Raw genomic sequence first — 21,941 nt, 5'->3', positions numbered from 1 at the left:
TTATTATTTTTTTTTTGTACAACCTATGAATAGTAAGGTTGTATATATGCAATTAGAGCACTAACATCCGAGGATGCAAAAAAAAAAAAAAAAAAAAAAAAATTTGCATCCTTAAACACTATTTTATCTATTTTACTAACTCATTTTACAACTCACCTTACATCCCAATTTTTATTTTTACACTCAACCCAATAAAATAATATAAATTACCTAATAAAATAACAAAAAGTATTCTTCTCTCTCTTTTTCCTGCCACTATCTTTTTCTCTTCACACACAACCACTAGATTAAATATTATTATTTTTTACAACCTACGAATAGTAAGGTTGTATATATGCAATCTTACTATTCATAGGTTGCAATTTTTTTAATTATACAAATCAGGATGGAATGAGTTTTTGCTGTCTTAGGTTGTAAAATAGCAATTGAGGGGTGTTTACACCCCCTAATGCTAGTGTTCAAACTTAGATAATATTGCCATATCTAAAGACTCTAAACATACCCATTGGCAGAGAGAGAGAGAGAGAGAGAGAGAGAGAGAGAGAGAGAGAGAGAGAGAGAGAGAGAGAGAGAGAGAGAGAGAGAGAGAGAGTTGGGCTGAGGCTAGAGTCGCTGGCCATCTTTGTTATGGGTTTCCATTAGATTAGAGTTGAGAGGATAACATGAGGCTCACACAATGAATTGGGGTTTTAAGCAAAGCAACAACGGTGCCGTAAGGAGGATTTAATTTTTGTTTTTGTTTTTTTTTTTTTTGAGTAAACAACAACTATTAGCTATAACTAGTCACTAACTATTAAAAATGAGATCTAATGAAATGTCTGTTTCTTTTTCTTCTTAAGTTAAATATTTATTTATTTATTTTTCTTTATAATTTGTATGTTAAGAAATTGTTTTCTTTTTTGGTTAAGAAAACTGTTATTTCCCTGTTAATGTCAGGGTACCAGGGCTAGTTGCTATATGTTAATGTAACTGAGGAGCTGAAGTTATAGTACTTTGAATTTTAGGAATGCTGCTAATTATATTTTTGCTTATTTTTAGAACACGCATATTGTCTTCTCCAAAAAATCATGTGCAAAGGGTTTTAATCTACTTCTCTCCCCCCAACTTGGTAAAACAGCCCTTTCCCTAGTTGTGTGGGGGCCAACATTACTGTACGGATGTGGTTCACAATGCCTCTCTCCCTCATATTCTACGGACCACAGCCCTACCATCTCTTAACACGTCACACTCTGGCAGACAGTTGCCCTTACCTAATTGGTTCATTCACAACCAAGCAGTTCACTCTAGTACAGTCTCATACTCATGCGACTGTCTATTTTAACACTAGTTTGCTACTTCGACAAAAGATATGAAATTACTTAAGTACCCCGGATTCCAACATTCACAGGGGCTTTTAAGTCCAAAAACTCGGGTCCCACGTGGGTATGTGTTTTTAGGCTTAAAATTTTTGGAGCAGCGAAGAAGAAGAGAGGGAAGCTCCAAAGGTGAGAGAATCGAGTCTCTACTCTTCGCTTTTTCATTCTTTGTGTGTGGGAAAGATCGCTTTCCTGTGAATCAATTTGAAACAGACAGGTGCGACTTTCTACATCTTTTTCACATTCATTGCTGTTTTGTTTTTTTTTTATTTTTTGGTTAGTTTTTGTTAGTTGATTTTGAACTTGCAAAAGGAGGAGGAGGTTCAACATGAGTGTGGATTCCAAGTTGTTGGAAGAAGAGGCAGAAGTAGAATTACAATACACTGATAAAAAACCCAGTACTCGAAAACGCAAATTGAATCAAAAGCTTGATAGTAATGGCCATGTCATGCCAGAAAAACTTGTCAAAAGAATTAAATTGTTTTTGACCAAGCCATCAACCCTTCTAGTACTTGCTCCTAAGATTGGTTCCAAGGTTGTGAGGTGGGAAAATCGTGTCCGGCTATCCCATCTTTTGCGCAAATTGGCGAAACGCCGCAATTGGGTAGAAGTTGGTGGTGTGTTGAGCATGTTGTTGAAAGCGTCATGTAAGGACCGGTATCCATTGAACAATCGTTTCAAGTATTCGGTACGCTTCCCTTTGTGTTTTTTGATGTGTTCTTTTAGAAATTCATGTGTTATAACGTGTATTAGTGATCATTTAGAATGTAGAGAGCAGGGGACAATGATGTGTGTATTTTGCTGCTCTTTGTGTTTTTGATTTGTTTCTTTAGAAATTTGTTTGTTATAATTGTGTATTAGTGATAATTTAGAATGTAGAGGGCAGGGGACAATGATGTGTGTGTGGTGACTTTTAGTCATTTTCGGATTAGGATCTTGATGTTTACAATGTAAGTTTGTGTTATGTGGTATTCATGCATTGTTTGATTCTATAATGAATGCTCTTTCTTTTGTGTGTGTGTGGAACTTAGGATGAGGACCAATATTTTGTGAGATGTTCTAACTTGCACCTTTGATGGCAGCTTGATATGGAATATGGGCTTTCTATCATAAAAAAAGTCCAATTTATGAGTAAATTTTCTTGTTTGAAACAATGAAATCTTTTCCCTGGAAAAAAAATAGAAAGGAGTTTTCTTCTTATTTTCATATAGTATATAATCTTAAAATTTTGGGTTGGGCAACTAAACTAGAGGCATGAAAGCTTGATTATTTTAGTCTAAATTCTACAGAGCAGATACTCTTTAAATCAGAGTCCGATTCCTGATTTAAAGCTTTTTATTCCTCATTACTTTGTTTGAATGGATAAATTCTTTGGGTGCTTGTGCTTGTGCTTTTGCTTCTTTGTTTGAGTTACTTGATAGTTGTACTTTCCATGCATCTTTTTTATTGATCTTTTACTGTATCCTTCGTACACTTCTAGTGTACTTGGATTCATAGTACTGTTTTCCGATGAAGTCTTATTATTTATAAAAAAAAAATATCATAACATTTAGTATGCATGTTCATATGCTTGTTGTTTTAGGCATTGTTTAAGCTACTCATTTTAATAATTTTTACTCATGAAATTTTATTATTGTGAATCTTTATCATTGATGTCCTTGATTCTAAAATTAAGGAGCCCACTAATAAATTTTAGCAATAATTTTAGGTTTCAATGGAGCTTCTTAAGCATATGAAAAGTGATCGTCTCAAGTTCACCAAAATCAGGAACATATATGACATTTGGATGAGAAAGAATGGATCAATGAAAGAATGGCCCATAGAGGTATGCTTTGGAAAACACTAATCTTCAATATTGCAGAATCACAGAGTATTTGTTTAGTGTTTGTTAAGTTGGTACACATTAAAGCCCTAGAAATTTTCCAGAAAAAACATAAACGATAGCAACAAACCCACACACTACAAGTAAATATATTTCCGAAGAGTAATGTCCTTTAGATATTTTGCTTCCATCTTGGTGGAAAGTGTGAGTTTATATTAATCTTTGTATTTTGTAATCCAAAGAGGGGTTAAAGTCCTTTGGTATGCTTGAAGAGCTGTAAAAATTTAATATTTTTCTTTTTAATTACTGCTTCCCAAATCTGTTGATCTTGGGTAGGGTTAGCCATAATGCCTCCTTACACCAAAGACAAAGCTAGACTGATCCCCAACTCCATCGTTAGAATTTGAATAGACTCAGATAATGTTCTTGTGTGCTCTGTGTTGATGCATCAGTATGATGCAAGTCATCTGAATGTCTACCATATGATATTCAACTTGATTCAATCTAATGTTGGAGGGATATATGTGTGTAAAAGTCTTTTGACAAAGTATAGAAGAGAGCCTGATTCCTTTTTTTTCCCCAAAGGATGAGGTATAAGATAGATTGAATGCCTTGGTTTATATTTACAAAGTGGAGCTTGATTTTTTTTATTATTTCAAAGGCTGTTGCAAAGTCCCATCAGAATCATAGGATGAATTGCTAATTAGACACATTGACATTATATCTGGTTATTGTTAAATAGAAATTGCAACATGGTGCAGTAAGTTTGTACGCATAGACCACATTGTGAAAATTTGTAACAAATTGTCAATATAAAAATTGTAGTTACTAAGTTAAATGCCTTTTGTAATTCACAATTTATTACATATAATGCACTTAACTTATTTAATACACTGAAGTTTCTTATGTAGATTTTTTTCTTATTGAGCAGGATAGATTTCTGGTTCATTTTGAGTTCATTCTATTCTGTCTTACACAAGGGAATGTTGAGGAAGCACATCAGGCTGCTATATGGTATTGTTCTTATTTTTTCCTATGACCAGTGAATAGCTTGCTTGTTGATTACTTGAATGCAATTTAAAAAAAAAAAAAAAAATAATAATAATAATAACAAGAAGACAATTAGCTCTTGCTCCTCTGACAAGTTTGTACAACATCCCCTGTGAGAATGCAGTGGATGTATAGTTGTGAGCTTGGACCCATTGGGTGCATGCATCACTGTACCAATAGAAAAATTTCACAAGTAGTAGAACTTTCAATATCCCTTCTAGTATAATACTTGTATGTAAAATGTAGGATTTCTAAAAATTGCCATTTTATATCTTGGTGGCCTTGAAATAATGCGTCGGTTTTCCAAAGATTTAACAGCGTTTTTTTTTTTTTTTTTGGGTCAGAACTCTAAGCTAATAAGTTATACACTTAATTTTGTAGCTAGTTTTGTTTTTTGTTTTTTAATAACTGGGCTGGTCTCCATGGCAAAGAAGGATCAAATTCTTTTTAAAACATTTGCAATAAAAAATTCACATTAGTGAAATCGCTCTTTAATTCCAAGGGTTAGCACACAGATGGAAGTGGAGGTTACTAGTTTCAATCTTCCTCCCCCATCTCTGAGATGCTCAGTCGGTCCTCCGGCTTCCATTGGAATTTAAGTGAGCTCTAAAGGCTGAGTGAGTAAAATAAACTTTGGTTGATCTTGAGGCCACCAAAAATAAGTGTCGGTGATATGGCATGTTAAATGTGGTATAAAAATATCACTTGTGAGCATGTGAAGATCGATTATTTAGGTCTGGATTATTCCATTGCTTGCTAAAGTTAAGCAGTCACCTATTTGGTGGTCTTATAGTTGCTAGATCACTTGGAGCTATTAGTTTCTGGCTTGTGCCTACCAACATGCGGAAACTCACTCAAAACAAGCTGTTTTTGTTGCATGTTTGGGTTGATTTTGGATGCTCACATTATGCCCAGGTCCGAGACTTTGTAATGAATTCAGTTGGCTGGTTGGCTGTGCAGTTTTAATATAAACCATTTAGTATGAAGTATCGCTAGCTTTAACATTTTCTCTCAAGGATAGGGTCATGTGGCATTAAATTAGGTGATGTTAGTGTTTTTAGGCCTGGACTAGTTGGTGTACATGTTTTATGGAGTACAATTTAATTTGGTTCATGTTGGATTAGAAGTCCTTTATTGGGTGACATATTGTCATAAAAGTCACAAGGTTTTTATGCTGATGCAAATCAATGTTTAGTTGGTTATTTGCAATCACCCTCATAAAAGCAAGTTACATGGTGTTTGAGGAATAATTGCAGTGACGGTGGAAGTTGCAGAAGTACAAACTACAAACGTAAAGTGAAAGGAGGTAGTAGCCTTGTGGCTGTCTAACTGCACTATAACTGTCAGCATCAGAAAGGTAGTTCTATCATTATTACGTGTAACTTGCAACAGTTGTTAATCTCTTTAAGAACATACTTGTGTAATTAGCTTGTATTTTACAAGCTTTTCAATCTGAGTTCCGATGTAGGAGAATTTAAGCCAAGAAGGGGAAAAAAGGCCGATTAGTCCACTGCCTTTTATTTGTTTATGTTGTGTTTAATTTATTATTGTGTCTTTAGTATTTTAAAAGATCATATTACTTATTAAAAAAAAAAGATCATATAACTAGCATGTGCATTTGAATGAAGTCTCTGCTAATTTGTAGGTTTGGTGAGTGCCAAACATACATGCAAGATGTGGTTCTTACAGATAATTTGTATGGATAATGGAGTGCAACCCCTTTTTTGATTGGGTGTAGAGCTTCCCCTTGAAAGCTTAAAACTTTCTTTGCTAGGGACAAAATAAAAGGGAAAGCAAGGAAAAAAAAGTAATCAGTTATAACTAATGAGGATGATTTCTTTTTAGTTTTGATCAGTAAGAAAAGAAACCTTATTAAATCAAAAAAGAAGAAGAAAGGCCAAGGCCAAAGTACACAGGGAGTATACTTAGGACACTCCAAAGGAAAAGTAAAGAGAAAAACAAAACAAAATAGCCCCAAGATTCAGGAAAGAGCCAAACCGTCCGAAAAGGTCAGAAGGTCTAAACCTGAACTGACAGAGTACCCAAAATTTGAGATTTCAATTGAACATTTGAACATTCTGTTCCTTCAAAAGCTCTCAAATTTGCTTGTGTGCATGTGAATGTTTCTTTTAACAAAGTTTGAGAGCTAATCATAAATTCATGCTTGTTCAATTCCTTTAGGTTGAACATCCTGTGCTACTTCACTCACCTTCTTCGCTGCATGATTTGGAATTACAAAGGGGCAAGGCAAAAAACCTTAGGAAGATTGACAGTATAAATATATATATATATATATATATATATATATATTGTAAATTCTAAACAAGATGATTTTGCAGTGTTCTTTATTAAAATTGTGTGGTCTTGAGAAATATGCATTTTCTAATGACTAGCATATCTTTGAGATGGTGTATAATGATTTTTAGTGTCTTTGGAAACAGTCATACTTGTGCTTATGTTTGTCTCACTTGTAAATTTCAGCATTCTTTTATGACAGAATATACTGAGTTCAATCATCTGATTAGAGGAGACAGTATTTGAATTTCTTCATCAGAAATTAGTAATTGTGAATTGTATTTATTATTTCACTTGTACTTTTCAGCCTCAAGCAAGAACAAGAACTGGACGCTGACCCTATGTCAAATATGGTCATGGGCTTGACATTCTATGAGCTGTGGTATTCAACTATCCCAGAAGAGATGCAGTGGAGAGATTCAGATCTATTTTCATCTCGTTGCCACTCTGATATAATGGAAACAAGATTCAGCAACCCTGTCGAAAATTCAATGTGGTGTAGTGCAAATGATACTCACAAGGCTGATATACCCATTCGATGCGATTCAGACACCTCTGTCATGAAGGATAAAAAAATATCTAGCAATGCTGATATTAATCAAAATAGAGAAGTTTCTATGGATGCTGATGTTAGCCTGCAAAGTGAACATCCCATGCAGAACTTCCAGCCACAAGAGTTTTCCATGAACTCTGATGAAATTACTGGAAATGAAGCCTCATTTTCTAAACACGGTGATCATATGCAGTATGCTTCCAATTTCTATTCTCTTCGTAAGTTCTAGATTCTTTACTTTTTTTTCCCTAAACATATGTAGGTATTTACTTTTGGATTAGTTTGTTAAAAGTCCTTCCTCATCCTTCTTTCTTTCTTTAACTACTTTACTTTTCCATCTGTACATATTATGTGGCGTATCTGAGGCAGTAGTTAATAATGGAAAACGAATGTTTATAATCAACTTGCAGTTGGTCTCACTTTATTTAAGTACTTGTTTGATGAGATCCTTTGATTTCTTTGTTCATTAAAGTGTATGCTTTCTCTAAAATGCTTGGCTTGATTACCACCATTGGGTGAAACTGGACACCAATGAGAATAATTTTTGCCTTTCTGTACTTATTCAGATGTTTTTTTTATAGGTATACATATTCAGATGTTTTAAAACTAAGTTAACTAATAGGAGTGAAATATATTGGCCTACTTAAATTAATGAACGAACTAAATGCTATCCCTAGTAGGTTAAAATTGTCGAGTTTTGTCATATATGTCTACTGCTAGATTGTGTTTTTCTTTTTAGATGATAAAATCTGCTTATTCATGGTACAAAAAGGTTGTAAATGGCATTTTCTGTTTTTGAATTCTAATGATTGCCGAAGACCAATCTATGTGCATTTACATTGTGGGACAGATTATAACTTCTTAGTTCTATTGATATAATGCCTGGGCACGGATGGATTTTGAATTATTGGCTTTTTAAGTCCATTGAGTTGTGAAGTTTTTGTTAAATAATTTGATGTTTAGTGGATAGAGTGGAAGATTTGCTGGTTAGATCAAGCCAAAGTAGTCACACGACACTATGCATAGCTGCTGTGACATACATTTAAAAAGGAAAAAGGAAAAAAAAGACATTGATATATTCTTTCATGTTTGATTGAGTTGAGAAATTGATTTTAAACCTAAAGAATAGACATTTCTATGTGGGTACTACTTGTGGAGGTGGTATTGGTGGTGCCTGATGGAATTGGTGGTGGTAGGAGTCTTGAAGCCTTTTTGCCTCCCTAATATCTTTCTTTATATATATATATATAGCATACAAAGTATGTAAGAAACTCAGCTTCACATCTGCCACTAAATATCTCCTATATGCTTCCTAGTATACTGCCCCTTCCAACGTACCAACAGATCCACTACCCTTTTGGGCATAATCCACTTCACCCCAAATAATTAGAAGACAAGTAACCATAACTCTCTAGCCACAAGACATGAATATTTATGATGAATGCTGATTATTATTGTTATTCTCAAGTGATTCCTTTGACTGATAATGTTAGCAACAAATAAACATTCCCTATTAAAATAATGTTTGGTGTTTTTAGGCTTTGGAAAATCTTGTCACAGTTATTGGTTTATGAGCAAATATAATGTTAAATGAATTTCTTTTCTCTTGCCAAAGGGGGCTTGGAGACCTGGTTGTTACCCTTGCAATTGCCGGATCCCGAAGAAAATTGTGAGGACTTGATCAATTTGCATAGGGGAATGCTTAATGATTATTATATGGATGCAGTTAAGTATTTTCAACTTGCTCTTTACTCAACACCGCCATTATTGGTGGCCTTACTTCCTTTGGTACAGGTATGTAAACATTTATTCCTATACATATATTTTTTGCAAGTAAATTTTATAGCCTTATGAGATATCATACTTTTTTTTGATAAGTAATGAGATATCATATTTGAATTTAGTCTAACATATATCAATAATGAAACTATTGCAGCTTAGGGAGCAATTAGGAATTCAGCACTATATTTGGGTTCTTAGAGAGATCACTTAAAGGGTTCTTGAATCTTGAATGAGTTAAGGGTTTAGGTAGGATCAAGTAATAAAAAGATTGGATCTTGAATGAGTTTGATGTCTGTTTGTGGTTCAAAAGGTTAATTGAATGAGAAAAAATACAAGATTAAACCTATGCGATCACACCTCTAAACTTAAAATAAACTGTTGGAATTTTATTAAATTCAGTCTCTCTATCTGCATCTCTTATTGGATACATAAAACACACTTTCATTTCATAGGCTATTGCCAATATGCCCTAGGACTAGGACTACAACTCATGAATAATCTTTTCCTAAATAGACTAGGACTCCTAATAATAACAAAGAATATTAAGAATTTCTAAACCAAAAAGAACATGACTAAAAAAAAAAGAAAAAAAAAAGAGACTCATGGGCCTCTGGAATAGCCCACTACGGCATATTCCCTAAAATCTGGAAATTACCAAACTACCTGTATTTTAAACTTCATTAAAACTGAAACAATAACTTGCTAACCTATGGAAATTTTAATAATAAGAATCATTATAATTAAAGTAGCCTATGAAAGGTGCCAAGAAGGCCCCATGGTGAAACTAGACCACAATTTTTGAATCTTTTAATTTGTAGTCTTGTTTTTCTCGAACTCTTTACTATTTCCATCATGGTGTATTCTACTAGTTAAAAATAGAAAAATAAGGGGAGAGAGAGAGAGGAATATGCTAGGTTATCTTTTCTTAGACTTGAAATATTCAATACTCAAAAATCTAATTTAATCACTACATTGAAGTGAGATGCCCTTTTGAAGACATTATTTAATTGGATGAAGGCTGTGGATCACCTTGCTTCCTTGGATTTCTTTTAGTGTTTAGATTAGCCCGTTAGGGGTTAAAAGCCTTCGGATTACCTAGTATCTGGTTTTGGCGGGTGGATTGAGATTAACAGTGAGGATTGTTGTGCAGTATGCTCTACAATGTGCAACTAATTTGAGTGAAGTTCTCCTACGTCATAAAAATAATAAATATGGTCACTGATTTTGTCCTTAAATTCATGTATGTTCTTAGTTCTTTTGTTCCATAATTTCAGTTGTTGCTGATTGGAGGTCAATTTGATGAGGCCCTAAAAGTTCTGGAGAAGCTCTGTTGTAAATCAAACACAGCTCTTCCTATTAGGTACTGATTCCTTTGCTTGCTTTATTACTCTTACTGATTGGAAATAATTTTTATTTTTTATAAGTACTGATTGCTAATAAATGAAAGGAGTTTGAGAAGATAAGAGTCTATGTGGGGAGAGAAACTTGAAACTCAATTGATTTGGAAAGAAGATTTAAGTTCATCTAATTGCTTGAGAAAACATTGATTAAAAAGCATATGGAGTAGTTGCTACCACAGGAACTGGAGTTGGTTTGTTGCTAACTTGCCATTGGTTGTGGTAGTGAAGGTGGTGTGCCAGCAGTACCATGGTGTAGTGCTGTGCATGGTCAGTCAATTCAGATTTGAGGGAAAAAAGCCTCACCAGACTGAAGCAGTCAGGTTTTTATTTATTTATCATTATTATTAATATTTTTTTTTAAAAAGAAAAAAAATGGCACTGAACTGAGTCAGTACAACAACCAGCCAAAACCAAAGCATCTTGAGCACTTTTCAGTTGGTTGCACAGTGATGATCTCAGTGGATATATGCAATGTGGTGACAGTGGTGATCATTGAAGAAGTGATCAAAAATCTCGTCCCTCCCATGATTACTGGATGATCTTGACAAATATGATGATGGCAACACTGCAGAAGGTTGAAGTCACCTCTGTGGCAGAACAATAGAGGCAATTGGAGAGTTAGAATACAAGATGAGGGAAAAAGAAAAGTTGGCAGACAAAGGAGTTAAGGAGACTAGATGAAAGACAAAGAGGATTGGGGTCTGGTGGCAATGGGTGAGGTTGTAAGGCAGTGCTGATGAGAAGGGCTGAAGGAGGTGAGATGTACAGGGGGGCATCGATTATTGAATGGGGAATGGGGGAGTGAGGGTAAACTGATGAGGTTTTATTGGGTAGCTAACCATGTGTGTGCGGGTTCATGGTTACATGCCACTAAAACATTGCCACATATTTATAACAGTTAAATGTATAACTTGGATTCAATCAAATTTTAGTCAAGCATGTTGGTTAGTTAGATTCTGACCCAACTCCTTAGGTTGTAAATATTTGGACTGACCTGACCTCTTTCCCTTAGAGAAACCAAAAATGTGATCGAACTTCAAACCAGGCTGATTCATTAATGTTGGTGCACATCCCAACCATGTTTTCTGGAGGATGGGGCTTGTTTTTGATAAATGCACACAAGCGAATTTATTTCTCTTTATAGTCTTGGTGTACATCCCAACCCAGTCTCTCAGTTCATGATGAAAGCTTGAATGATGTATTTGTGATTGTTATTTGGCCATGTTAGATTGCTTTTAGTACTATCTTCCAAGAAATTTCATTTTTCTTTGTTTTCCCTAAAGGATGATTCACATTTCATAGAAAACTGATGGTATTTCTGAATATGTGTGTCTTGCCAGTTCCAGGGAAAGGCTGGATGTTAACTAGGCAGCAATTGTCCACTTTCCAGACTAGGAGGATAACCAGCTGATTTGACCAAGTTCTATGCTGCTTGAGTCAAGTTCTATTCACCAAGTTTGAGCTTGGTTTAACATGGCTCGGCTTGGTTGATTTACCTGATCAGCCTTAGTCAAGCTTTAGCTAGAGAGCTCAATTTTTCCCACAAGCACTTTTTTTTTTGGGGTCCTTTTTAGCTAGTCCTGAAAAGGAAATAATTCCTACAGAATTATTTCTAATTGTATTTATATTAGTCAATTAATCTAATCCTGTGTGTATGCTAGGCACTTGCCCTTCAAAGGTTATATTTCTAATTTTTTTTAGTATATAAAAGCTCATCAGCTCATGAGCCAAGCCTATGTAAGTTGACCTTGAGCTCACTTACTCTACAAACCCAGTAGCCCACTTTTGGGCTCAAAGTCAGCTTGTTTGCTATTCGAGCTTGTTAAATTATTGATTGTCTCCTTTTTTGACTTTATCTACTCTCGGGTTCCAACCGGTGTGGGGAGTGATAGATTACGTTGGTGCCTTAAGGGAAGTGTTATGTTAGACACTCGGTCTTTTACCAAGAGATTCAGGGTGCTCCTAACCCCATATTTCCATGGAAGGGTATTTTGAAAGTATGGTTCTTAAAAGGGTTGCTTTCTTTTTGGCGACAGCGACTTTATGTTGGACTCTTACATTGGATAGCCTCATGAGAAGGGGTTTGCCCTTAGTGAATCGATGTATGTGCCACTGCACTGGGAAATCTATGGACCACCTCCTTCATTTTGATGTAGCACATGCTTTGTGGGTGAAAATGTTTCAGATTTTTGGGGATCAATAGGTCTTGCTAATCTCTGTTTCTAGTTTACTATTTTGTTGGAGATATTGGCTTGGGAAGTACAGATCAGATATTTGGAATTTGGTCCTAGGTTGTTTGATGTGGATTGTTTGGATGGAGTGGAATCGTTGCTTGTTTGAGGATAGTAGCTTTCCCTCCTCCAACCCATGTCTCTCCTCCCCCCTCCTCCAACCCACCCTCCCCCTTTCCCTCTCCCTCAACCATCACCTTCTTTCTTTCCTTTTTTGTCACCCCCACCTTTTCCCTCTCCCTCTCCTTCCCCCATTTGCTTTCCTCCACAATTCGGGCTTTTCCCTTATCCTTTTCTCCCTCCTCCACCACTGCCTTTGCCCTTCCCTCCCCCACCATCTCAGAGGTCTAACCAAGCTCTACCTAAACAGCCATCCCTTGTACCTGCACCTGTAATCTCACCTTGTCCCCCCTCCATCGAAACCTCTCTAAACATCCCTCCTAAACCCAATCCTTTGTCCTTGGGGGCAGCAAGAGTTCTTTTCATGTTGATGCAAAACTTTTTTCTTTTTCTTTTGATGGGGGGCAGTCTGATTCGTATGCCATACACGAGACACGTCGGAATGTTAAGAGCTCTATTTGGGTTGGACGTAGGGGCATAGAGTGGTTACTTACTTGTCTTGAAGATATTCGAGATTGGGTGCCTAGCCATGTTTTACTTTGTAAGAGATTTAGGGAAAATGGGAAGTTGTTAGAGTTCTGTGGAAGATCTAACAAAGCTGGTTTGTTTGTTGTTATTGCAGTTTATTTTGGTGGGGCTAGGAGAGGTAGTATTATGATACCAGCAAGCTCTAATAGAGCTGGTTGGTCTTTGTTTCAGAATGAGCTTAGGAATTTTTGCTTTGGTGTTAAACCGATCTCTTTGGCCAAAGTTTCTGTTTTTAATGGTGGTGGAGGTGGCCAGCTTGCTAGTGATGGCCGGAGTGGGAAGAGTATATTTGTTTTTGGTAATCAGCAGAAGTTCAGGAAGTTTGAAAAAAATGGAACTAAATGGGGGCAGAACGTGAATCATGGTGGTTATTTTGAAAATGGTTCAGCTAGAAATGGCAATGTTTCAGCTTTATCTGGCAGACCCACGCGGGCTTGTAAGTTTAAGTTGACTCCTTCCTTGTTGGCTTTGAGGGTGTGCAAACCTGTGGGAGGTAGACGTACAGTGACTTTCCTGAGTGCTAAGGAGATCAGCTGGCCCAAGGATGTTGGTGATGGGCCAATAGTCACTAAACTAAAAGGTGGGCTTGTTGAAGCCCAGCCCGTTGTGCAAGTTCCTTCTTTAAAGAAGGGCAGTTTGGTCAAGCCCACTTCTTTACAAGTAAAATCTGGTGCTCAGACTACGTGGGTTATAGGTGAGTGCTCGAATGGTGTTAGAAATGGTAACTTCAAGTCGCCAGAGAGCGCCGCAGCGCCGGAACTGGTGCTTAATGCCTCTGCACTCAACGGCGAAGTGACCCATAGTTCATCGGAGGCTTCACCGGCGGGCAGGTTGGTGGGAGCTTCTCCCGACGTTGCTGTTAGAGCGACGGTGGCTTCAGGTTACGAGCCGTTGATGGATGGGTGCACGCCGATGGTTGATTCCGGTGCACCGGAGGCTGAAGTGGCTTCTCCGTTTGCCATTTTGGAGAGAACCAATCCCGATGAAGAGTTTAGTGCGACGGCAGCTTCAGTTTCTGAGCTGGAGCTTGATGGGTGCACGCCGATGGAGGATTCCGGTGCACCGGTGGCTGATATGGTGGATTCCGATGCCGGCAAGGTGGTTTCTTCTTCGGTGAGTACGGCGATGGTGCCGCCGGCTCTGCAAAATGGGTCACAGGCACATCGTCGGCATCGGTGGGTGAAACAGAATCGCTTTTCCCCTTTGTCTGAGCTGTGTAATGAGCTGGGTACTGAGTTTGGGGAAGGGGCAGATCGGGTCGAGTCTATTAGTGACTACCACAAAGTGGTAACACAGCCAAGGTCTGAAACTTTTGTTGGTATTTGTCATAATGATTCTGGGCTTCTTTTCCTGCCGTGGGACAACAATGGAGCTGAGAAATGTGGGGGTGGTAGTGGGGGGAAAGATATTTGTCTTTTGGAGTGTAATCCTTTGACTTGGTGGGATCCTAATACTCTTGGTGAAGTGGTGTCGGTTCAGGATGATACAAAAGGGGCTCAGATGGCTAAAACTGAACCAAATTCAAGTTGGGTGTCCCAGCTGATGAAAGATTTTTGTAATATGGTGGGTTTTCCTATTGTGAAACATGAAGCTCAATGTTTGACTTTGTTTCGCCTTCTTGAACAGGAATGTCTCAAGGTGATTGAGGTTGGGGGGACTAAGCAACCTACAAACTCAGGGTCACGAAGTCTTAGGGAGCTTAAGGGGCTCATTTCTAATGTTAATTATGAAGGTGGTTCTTCTAGGAGTAGGAGTAGGAGCAGAGCTCTTTCGAATGTTGTGGGGGTTGTTGGTAGTTTTTAATGAATTTACGACTACTTTCTTGGAATGTAAGGGGGCTCAACAATCCCCGAAAGAGACAGATTTGTAAGAATCTTCTTAAAGAGTGGAAATGTGATATTGTTTGTTTTCAAGAAACGAAAGTAGCTTCTTTTGACACTGCTTTTGTTCGAAGTTTATGGGGAAGTCCTTTCATTGATTGGGCTGCTTTGGATGCTGTCCAGACTTCGGGAGGGGTCTTGCTGATTTGGGACAAGAGGGTTTTTGAAAATATGGATGTTATTGTTGGACAGTTTTCTGTCAGTGTCTTATTGAGAGGGGTAGTGGATGACTTTGTTTGGGCTTGTACAGGTGTTTATGGCCCCAATGAGGATAGTCAGCGGTCTTTTTTATGGGAGGAGTTATTATGGGTGCGTGCTAGGTGGCCCATGGCATGGTGTTTAGTAGGGGATTTTAATATTATCAGGTACCCTAGTGAAAGACTTGGATGTGAGTCGTTCAGCCCGGCTATGTTTGCTTTCTCGGACTTTATAGAAAGTAATTCTTTAGTAGATTTACCTTTAGAGGGGGCTTCTTTCACTTGGTTTAGAGATTCTGGTATTCCCTCTATGTCAAGAATTGACAGAGCTTTGGTTTCTCTAGATTGGGAGGATCATTTTGAGAATATATCCCAACGGGTGCTTCCGCGTGTTATTTCAGATCATTGTCCGCTTTTGTTGGAAGCTGGTGTTGTTCGACGAGGTCGCAGTGCCTTTAAATTTGAAAACATGTGGCTGCAAGCTGAGGGTTTTGTTGATAGAGTGCAGCAATGGTGGGTTGGTTATAGTTTTACAGGCTCTCCAAGTTTTATTTTGGCACAAAAGTTGAAGGCTTTGAAAGTTGATTTAAAAAAGTGGAACAAGGAGGTGTTTGGTGATTTGGCTTTTAGAAAGAAGAATTTGCTTTCTGAACTTATGGGTTTAGATGCTAGAGAGGAGTCAGTGGGTCTTTCGAATGAGGATCACAATCGTCGCATTCAGCTTAAAGGGGACATAGAACATTTGGCCTCTCTTGAGGAAATTTCCTGGAGACAAAAGTCTCGTGCTTTGTATGTGAAGGACGGAGATAATAATACTCGTTTCTTTCATAGATTAGCAAATTCCCATAGAAATGCTAATCTAATTAAGAGGATAGAGGTGGATGGTGTTCTTTATGAGGATGAGACTGATGTGCGCTCTCAGTTAGTCCTCTTTTACCAGGGGTTGTATAAGGAAACTGAGGCTTGGCGCCCTACTATGGATGGGTTAGACTTTGCATGCATTGAAGAGGAAGAGAGATTGTCCTTGGAGAAGGAGTTCTTGAAGGAGGAAGTCATCCAGGTGTTAAGGGAGATGGAGGGCGATAAAGCCCCTGGTCCTGATGGTTTCACCATGGCTTTTTTTCACAAATGTTGGAGTGTTGTGGAAAAGGATGTCATGGATTTCTTTGACTATTTTTATCGGCACTCTATGTTTGAACGGTCTTTGAATGCTTCGTTTCTCACTCTAATTCCCAAAAAGTGTAATGCTGTTTCCATTAAGGACTTTCGCCCTATCAGTTTGGTGGGTAGTGTGTACAAGCTGCTATCCAAGGTGTTGGCTAATAGGTTGAGGGTGGTTTTGGATAATCTTATTTCAGAGTCTCAAAATTCGTTTGTTGGCGGAAGGCAGATTCTGGATTCAGTGCTTATTGCAAATGAATGTCTGGATAGTAGGTTGAAGAGCAGATTACCAGGTGTGGTTTGCAAGCTTGACATTGAAAAAGCTTATGACCATGTGAACTGGGAGGCCTTGTTTTATTTGTTGGGCCGAATGGGTTTTGGGGTGAAATGGAGGGGATGGATTAAGGCTTGTGTTACTTCTGTCTGTTTTTCTGTTCTGGTAAACGGTTCCCCTGAAGGTTTTTTTGGTAGTTCTCGTGGTTTGAGACAAGGGGATCCATTATCCCCGCTTCTGTTTCTTTTGATTATGGAGGTTTTGAGTAGACTTTTGAAGAAGTCAGAGGAGTGTAATCTTATTCGGGGTTTTTAGGTGGGCCCTGTGAACTCTGTTGGGTTGCGTATCTCCCATCTGCTATTTGCTGATGACACTATCTTATTTTGTGATGCCTCTAGGGAACAGCTTCTGTCCATTAGGTTGGTGTTGTCTTGTTTTCAGGCCTTTACGGGTTTGAAGGTCAATGTTGGGAAAAGTGAGATTGTCCCTGTTGGGGAGGTAAATAATCTAAACGCTCTAGCTAATATTCTTCAATGTAAAGTGGGCAGTTTGCCTATGAAATATTTGGGGATGCCGTTGGGGACTTCTTTTAAGACAACTTTAATATGGAATCCTATTTTGGAGAAAATGGAGAAGAAGCTATCTGGGTGGAAGCGTCTCTATTTATCTAAGGGTGGTAGGCTCATGTTACTTAAGAGTACCCTCTCAAGCCTCCCAACATACTTCTTATCTCTTTTTACTATTCCTAAAGCTGTGGCTGCTAGATTGGAAAGGATTCAAAGGAATTTTCTTTGGGGATCATCTGAGGGGAGTTTCAAATATCCTTTGGTGGCTTGGGAAAATGTGTGTTTACCCGTCAAGATGGGTGGTTTGGGGATTAGAAGTGTGGTGTCTTTTAATCAAGCTTTATTAGGGAAATGGTTGTGGAGATATGGGCATGAAGATACCCATCTTTGGCGGCGAGTTATCTCCACAAAATATGGTGAGGGCCAAGGGGGGTGGTGCTCTAAAGTGTGCAGGAGGACTCATGGGTGTGGCCTATGGAGAAGCATTAATGAAGGGTGGGATAGCTTCTCTAAGCATCTGTCTTTCGTAGTGGGTGAAGGCACTCGTATACGCTTTTGGCATGATAGGTGGATTGGTGATAATACTCTAAAAAATCTCTATCCTGATCTCTATATGTGTTCAGCGGTCAAGGATGCTTGTATCTCTGAGGTTTTGTGGATGCCAGATGGGGGTACTGTTAGAGTACGGGATTTAAGGTTCTATAGAGCTTTTGAAGATTGGGAGTTAGCTGCTTCTTATTCTCTTCTCCAGCTTATCCAATCTCGCATTCCTCGGGGTGATAGGAGTGATACTCTTTGTTGGCGGTTGAAGGGTGATGGAAATTTTGACACCCGGTCTTATTACCATGCGATTCGGGGTGCTTCGAATTCTTTGTTTCCTTGGAAGGGTGTTTGGAAACCAAAGATTCCTAGGCGAGTAGCGTTCTTTTTGTGGACAGCTACTCATGGTCGGATCCTCACTTTGGACAATCTAATGCTTAGGGGTCGTCCGTTGGCTACTTGGTGTTGTATTTGTTGTTGCGATGGGGAGTCAGTAGACCATCTTCTTCTTCACTGCCCTATTACTCATTCCCTTTGGACTTTTATGCTTCAGGCCTTTGGTATTCATTGGGTTATGCCAGGATCAGTGGTGGGTTTGTTATCTTGTTGGCATCAGTGGCTCGGGAAACATAATTCAGACATCTGGAATTTGGTTCCAGGGTGCTTAATGTGGATTGTGTGGTTGGAATGAAATCGTCGTTCCTTTGAGGATAATGAGAAGTCTTTGGACGAGTTAAAAGTTTTATGCCAACGTAGTCTTTGGGAGTGGTCTCGATGTTGGGGTTTTACTGAATGTTCTTCTCTCTTTGAGTTTATGTCTTCTCTTAGCTTAGTTTCCTAATTTCTTGTTTTGCTGTGTTGTTTGTTTTTTTCCTCTTGTTCATCATCATGAACAACTTGTACTTTTCTTTTCTTTTCTTTTTTCTCTTTATTAATAAATTTCTGATTACCTATCAAAAAAAAGAAGCTGTCAGCGAACTCTATATGACTGGTCTTGGATGGGCCTCTTAGGTTGTTCATCTAGCATAGAGTTTCTTGTTTCTCTTAGAATAGCCTTTTGATTTTTTTTTTTGGTGTTCATCATCATGAACTGTTTATTATTATTATTATGATTTTTTTTATCAATAACACTACTCTTATTATATATATTGATTCTCTCAAAAGTTTAAGCTAGTAAGAAATTGTGAATATAATCATTTAATTTGACACTCTCCCTTCACGGGGAAAGAAAGATGTCTTTATAAGACCATCTTCTGACTCTTGTCCTTCATGTGTGAAACCCTTACTAAGTGGGGCCTAACACATGAGAATTTAAAAAAAATGAGAGGTAAGGTGGAGACAGGGTTTAAACCCAATACTTCTTGCTTTGATATCATGATAAATTACTGTCTTTCCTGAAAGGTTAAGCTGCCAATGATAAGTAAAGGTGACTTATATCGTTTAATCTAACAAAGATGAATTAAGTGGATTAGCTCATTTGGAACCCTATTTGTGATTGTTAGTGAGGTAGCAGTTTGTGACATAAATCACCATTCAGTTGGATTTTTGTCTAAAATAGCAAAGTTGCTTTTTGCCTGGGATCTTTTCTGGTTCATCATAGGAAAATAATCTGTTTGATATTCTTAATCTACATTTATCAATAATTCAAATTAATACATTAGTGAAATATCTCATAGCTCCAACTTAAGTTTCTGTTTTCTGTGGTTTTGTTTGTAATGATATTTTTGTTCATTCATGTTAGTTGATGCCCTGATGTCTTGCCACCTTTAAAAATCACTAAATGTACGTGTCATTTACAGGTTGAGGACTAGTCTTTTGGAGCATTTTGATCGTAATAACTCTTTTTTGCTTTCAACCTGCTTTGAGGATATCCTAAAGAAGGATCCAACATGTTCCAATTCATTGGCAAAGCTTGTCAGGATGCATCAAAATGGTAACTTATCATTCTGAAGTCTTGATCTTGCATACAGTCTGGTTGAAACACGGTTTCCTAGTTTCATTCCAATTTTATTGTATTTTTTTATTTTTTTTCGCACAACCGGTTAGTCTTCAAAGTAATTATCTAATTAATTAATAAATTTGACCAAAAGAGGGTGTATTCAACTGCATGGAAGGTATGCAAGATTCATGCTAAAAAACAAAACTTAGAAGAATTATGATCTTAAACTAAAAACAGAAATTCCAAAATCAAGAGTGATGGTAAGCTACTATTAGAGATCAGCCGCTCAAACACCTTGGAAACACCATCTTGTAATCACTGATAATTCAATGCTCTCAAATGTTCTTGCATTGTGTTCTTAGCCAATACACCACATGAGGCATTGGGGAAGCTCTATTTCAGTGACTCGTAAATAGCCTTTCAAACTCACCAACTCCACAATCGTCTTTAGTTATCGACCTCGCCCATGAAATCTGGAATAAGATAAGAAGTGGCCCTATTCCCCTGCCTCTGCACAATGAAGCACAAGGTGTCAACCAATGCCCCACTTTTTGTTTACACATACAACGCCAATCCACCACCATATTTCCACTTAATTTGTAATAGGAGTAAGAGTACAATAATACAGCATAGTACTAACTAGTACACATATCCCAATAGTGATGATTTATCATACAAACATTTACAATTGCTTTCTCCTGATATTTTGTAGGGGATTATTGTCTCGAATCCCTATTGGAAATGATAGCATTGCATTTAGATTCTACCTATGCAGAATACAATACCTGGAAAGAATTTGCATTATGTTTCCTTAAGCTTTCTCAATATGAAGAGGATCAAATGTCTGTGTGTACAAAAAAAAATGAAGATGGGCAGCAGCAAACAGAGACTATTTATTTTAGTAAGACCCCCACAATATTTACAAAGGGAAAATCAGGAAAAAGTTGGAGGCTTCGCTGCAGATGGTGGTTGACACGTCACTTCAGCAATAATATGCTTGTATCCGAGATTGCTGCAGGTACCTTCCACCTTTCCGTTTCATATCAAGAAAAGCATGTCACTTTATGCTATTTGTATTGCAGTTGTTTCTGATCGCTGTCTGGATGATAAAGTTATTGAACCATGCTGAAATTTGATTTTATTGACGAGGATTTGGTCCTCAATTAGAGAATAGAACTAGCAAGATCTGAGATGGATCCAAAAACTTTTTGGGTTTAGTCGGATTCTTATTGACCAATTTAATAACTTGATTTGATTCAGTTAGCTTGATTAGTTGTGATTTATTGAAGCTCCTCCCCTTAGTGTATGTTGTGAGAAACATGAGGTCTGCAGATGGCATGTCTAATTTTAGCCGTACAAACTGATTTTTATTTATTTAAATTTTTGGCTGCTGCAGGTGATCTGCAGCTATTAGCTTATAAAGCAGCATGCGCATCGCATATGTATGGAGAAGAGTTCAATTATGTTGTGGAGGCTCATAATTGCTTAGGAAAGGAAAATGATAGGGATTTGTTATTGTTCCTGCAAACGCATATGGAGAACTCAATTGGAATTTATACAAACTTTCTAAATTAAAAAAAAAAAAAAAAAATGAGATCACCTTCTTTTCTGCAGGCAAAGTTTTATTTACTTATGGAATGCTTGGTGAATGATCCATCAGCATTACTCATTAGTTGTCCTTTTCCTGGCCTTTATTATCCTCCCAATATTTTATTTTATGATGCCATTAAGGTTTTGTGTTTTATAGGTTTGAAAATATTTTCTTGCATTATTATGTCATTATTCTTGTAACAAATTTGCCCCCAAGGGTCGATGTTTCAGCACAAAAGATGTGGTTCAATGAATGTACATAAGTCTTAGTTAACCCGCAATGCATGTTTAAATTTTAAAATAGAATCATGATGGCGGCAACTTCACTCTGTCAAGTATAATTATCTCCCTTTTCTCATTATTGAAAGGGTGTAAGTGTCCCTATCAAAAACAGGGTGTAAGTGGAACATACTTGTAGTGACCTTAAAATTAGACCAACGGATGAGTGGTTTGATGTGTACCCTCTAGTCCTCAACAGCTTGTAGTTGTGGGTTATGTATCCACATTCCACAAGGAAATATTAAATGATGATTGTAAACTTGTATTACTATTTTTTTTTCGCTGAATAAATACTTTATTGCTCAAAAAACTCAACTCGAAACCGGGGAGAAACAAAAAGACCAGGCTTGGACCCATCTCTAACAACAGCCTGAGATAC

General features: G+C 37.6%; 1 protein-coding gene across 1 annotated transcript; it reads left to right on the top strand.

The window, feature by feature from the left end:
* Nucleotides 1–1,383: 1,383 nt before the first annotated feature.
* LOC126705587 (uncharacterized) lies at nt 1,384–21,437 on the top strand. Its single transcript, XM_050404663.1, has 10 exons — nt 1,384–1,572; nt 1,668–2,043; nt 3,064–3,180; nt 4,109–4,191; nt 6,830–7,293; nt 8,691–8,869; nt 10,132–10,217; nt 19,554–19,687; nt 20,406–20,711; nt 21,090–21,437. Exons 2-10 carry the CDS (start codon nt 1,684–1,686, stop codon nt 21,266–21,268), a joined length of 1,908 nt encoding a protein of 635 aa, XP_050260620.1. The 5' UTR covers nt 1,384–1,572; nt 1,668–1,683; the 3' UTR covers nt 21,269–21,437.
* Nucleotides 21,438–21,941: the final 504 nt, after the last annotated feature.

This window comes from Quercus robur, chromosome 11 (genome assembly GCF_932294415.1).
Source record: "Quercus robur chromosome 11, dhQueRobu3.1, whole genome shotgun sequence".
Classification (NCBI taxonomy): domain Eukaryota; kingdom Viridiplantae; phylum Streptophyta; class Magnoliopsida; order Fagales; family Fagaceae; genus Quercus; species Quercus robur.
This window is presented reverse-complemented; position numbering and strand designations above follow the sequence as displayed.

Coding starts and splice junctions, on each gene's coding strand:
- LOC126705587 (XM_050404663.1), top strand. CDS start 1,684: ATGAGTGTGGATTCCAAGTTGTTGGAAGAAGAGGCAGAAGTAGAATTA. Junction 7,294..8,690: donor TTCCAATTTCTATTCTCTTC/GTAAGTTCTAGA, acceptor CTCTTGCCAAAG/GGGGCTTGGAGACCTGGTTG. Junction 20,712..21,089: donor TGTATCCGAGATTGCTGCAG/GTACCTTCCACC, acceptor TGGCTGCTGCAG/GTGATCTGCAGCTATTAGCT.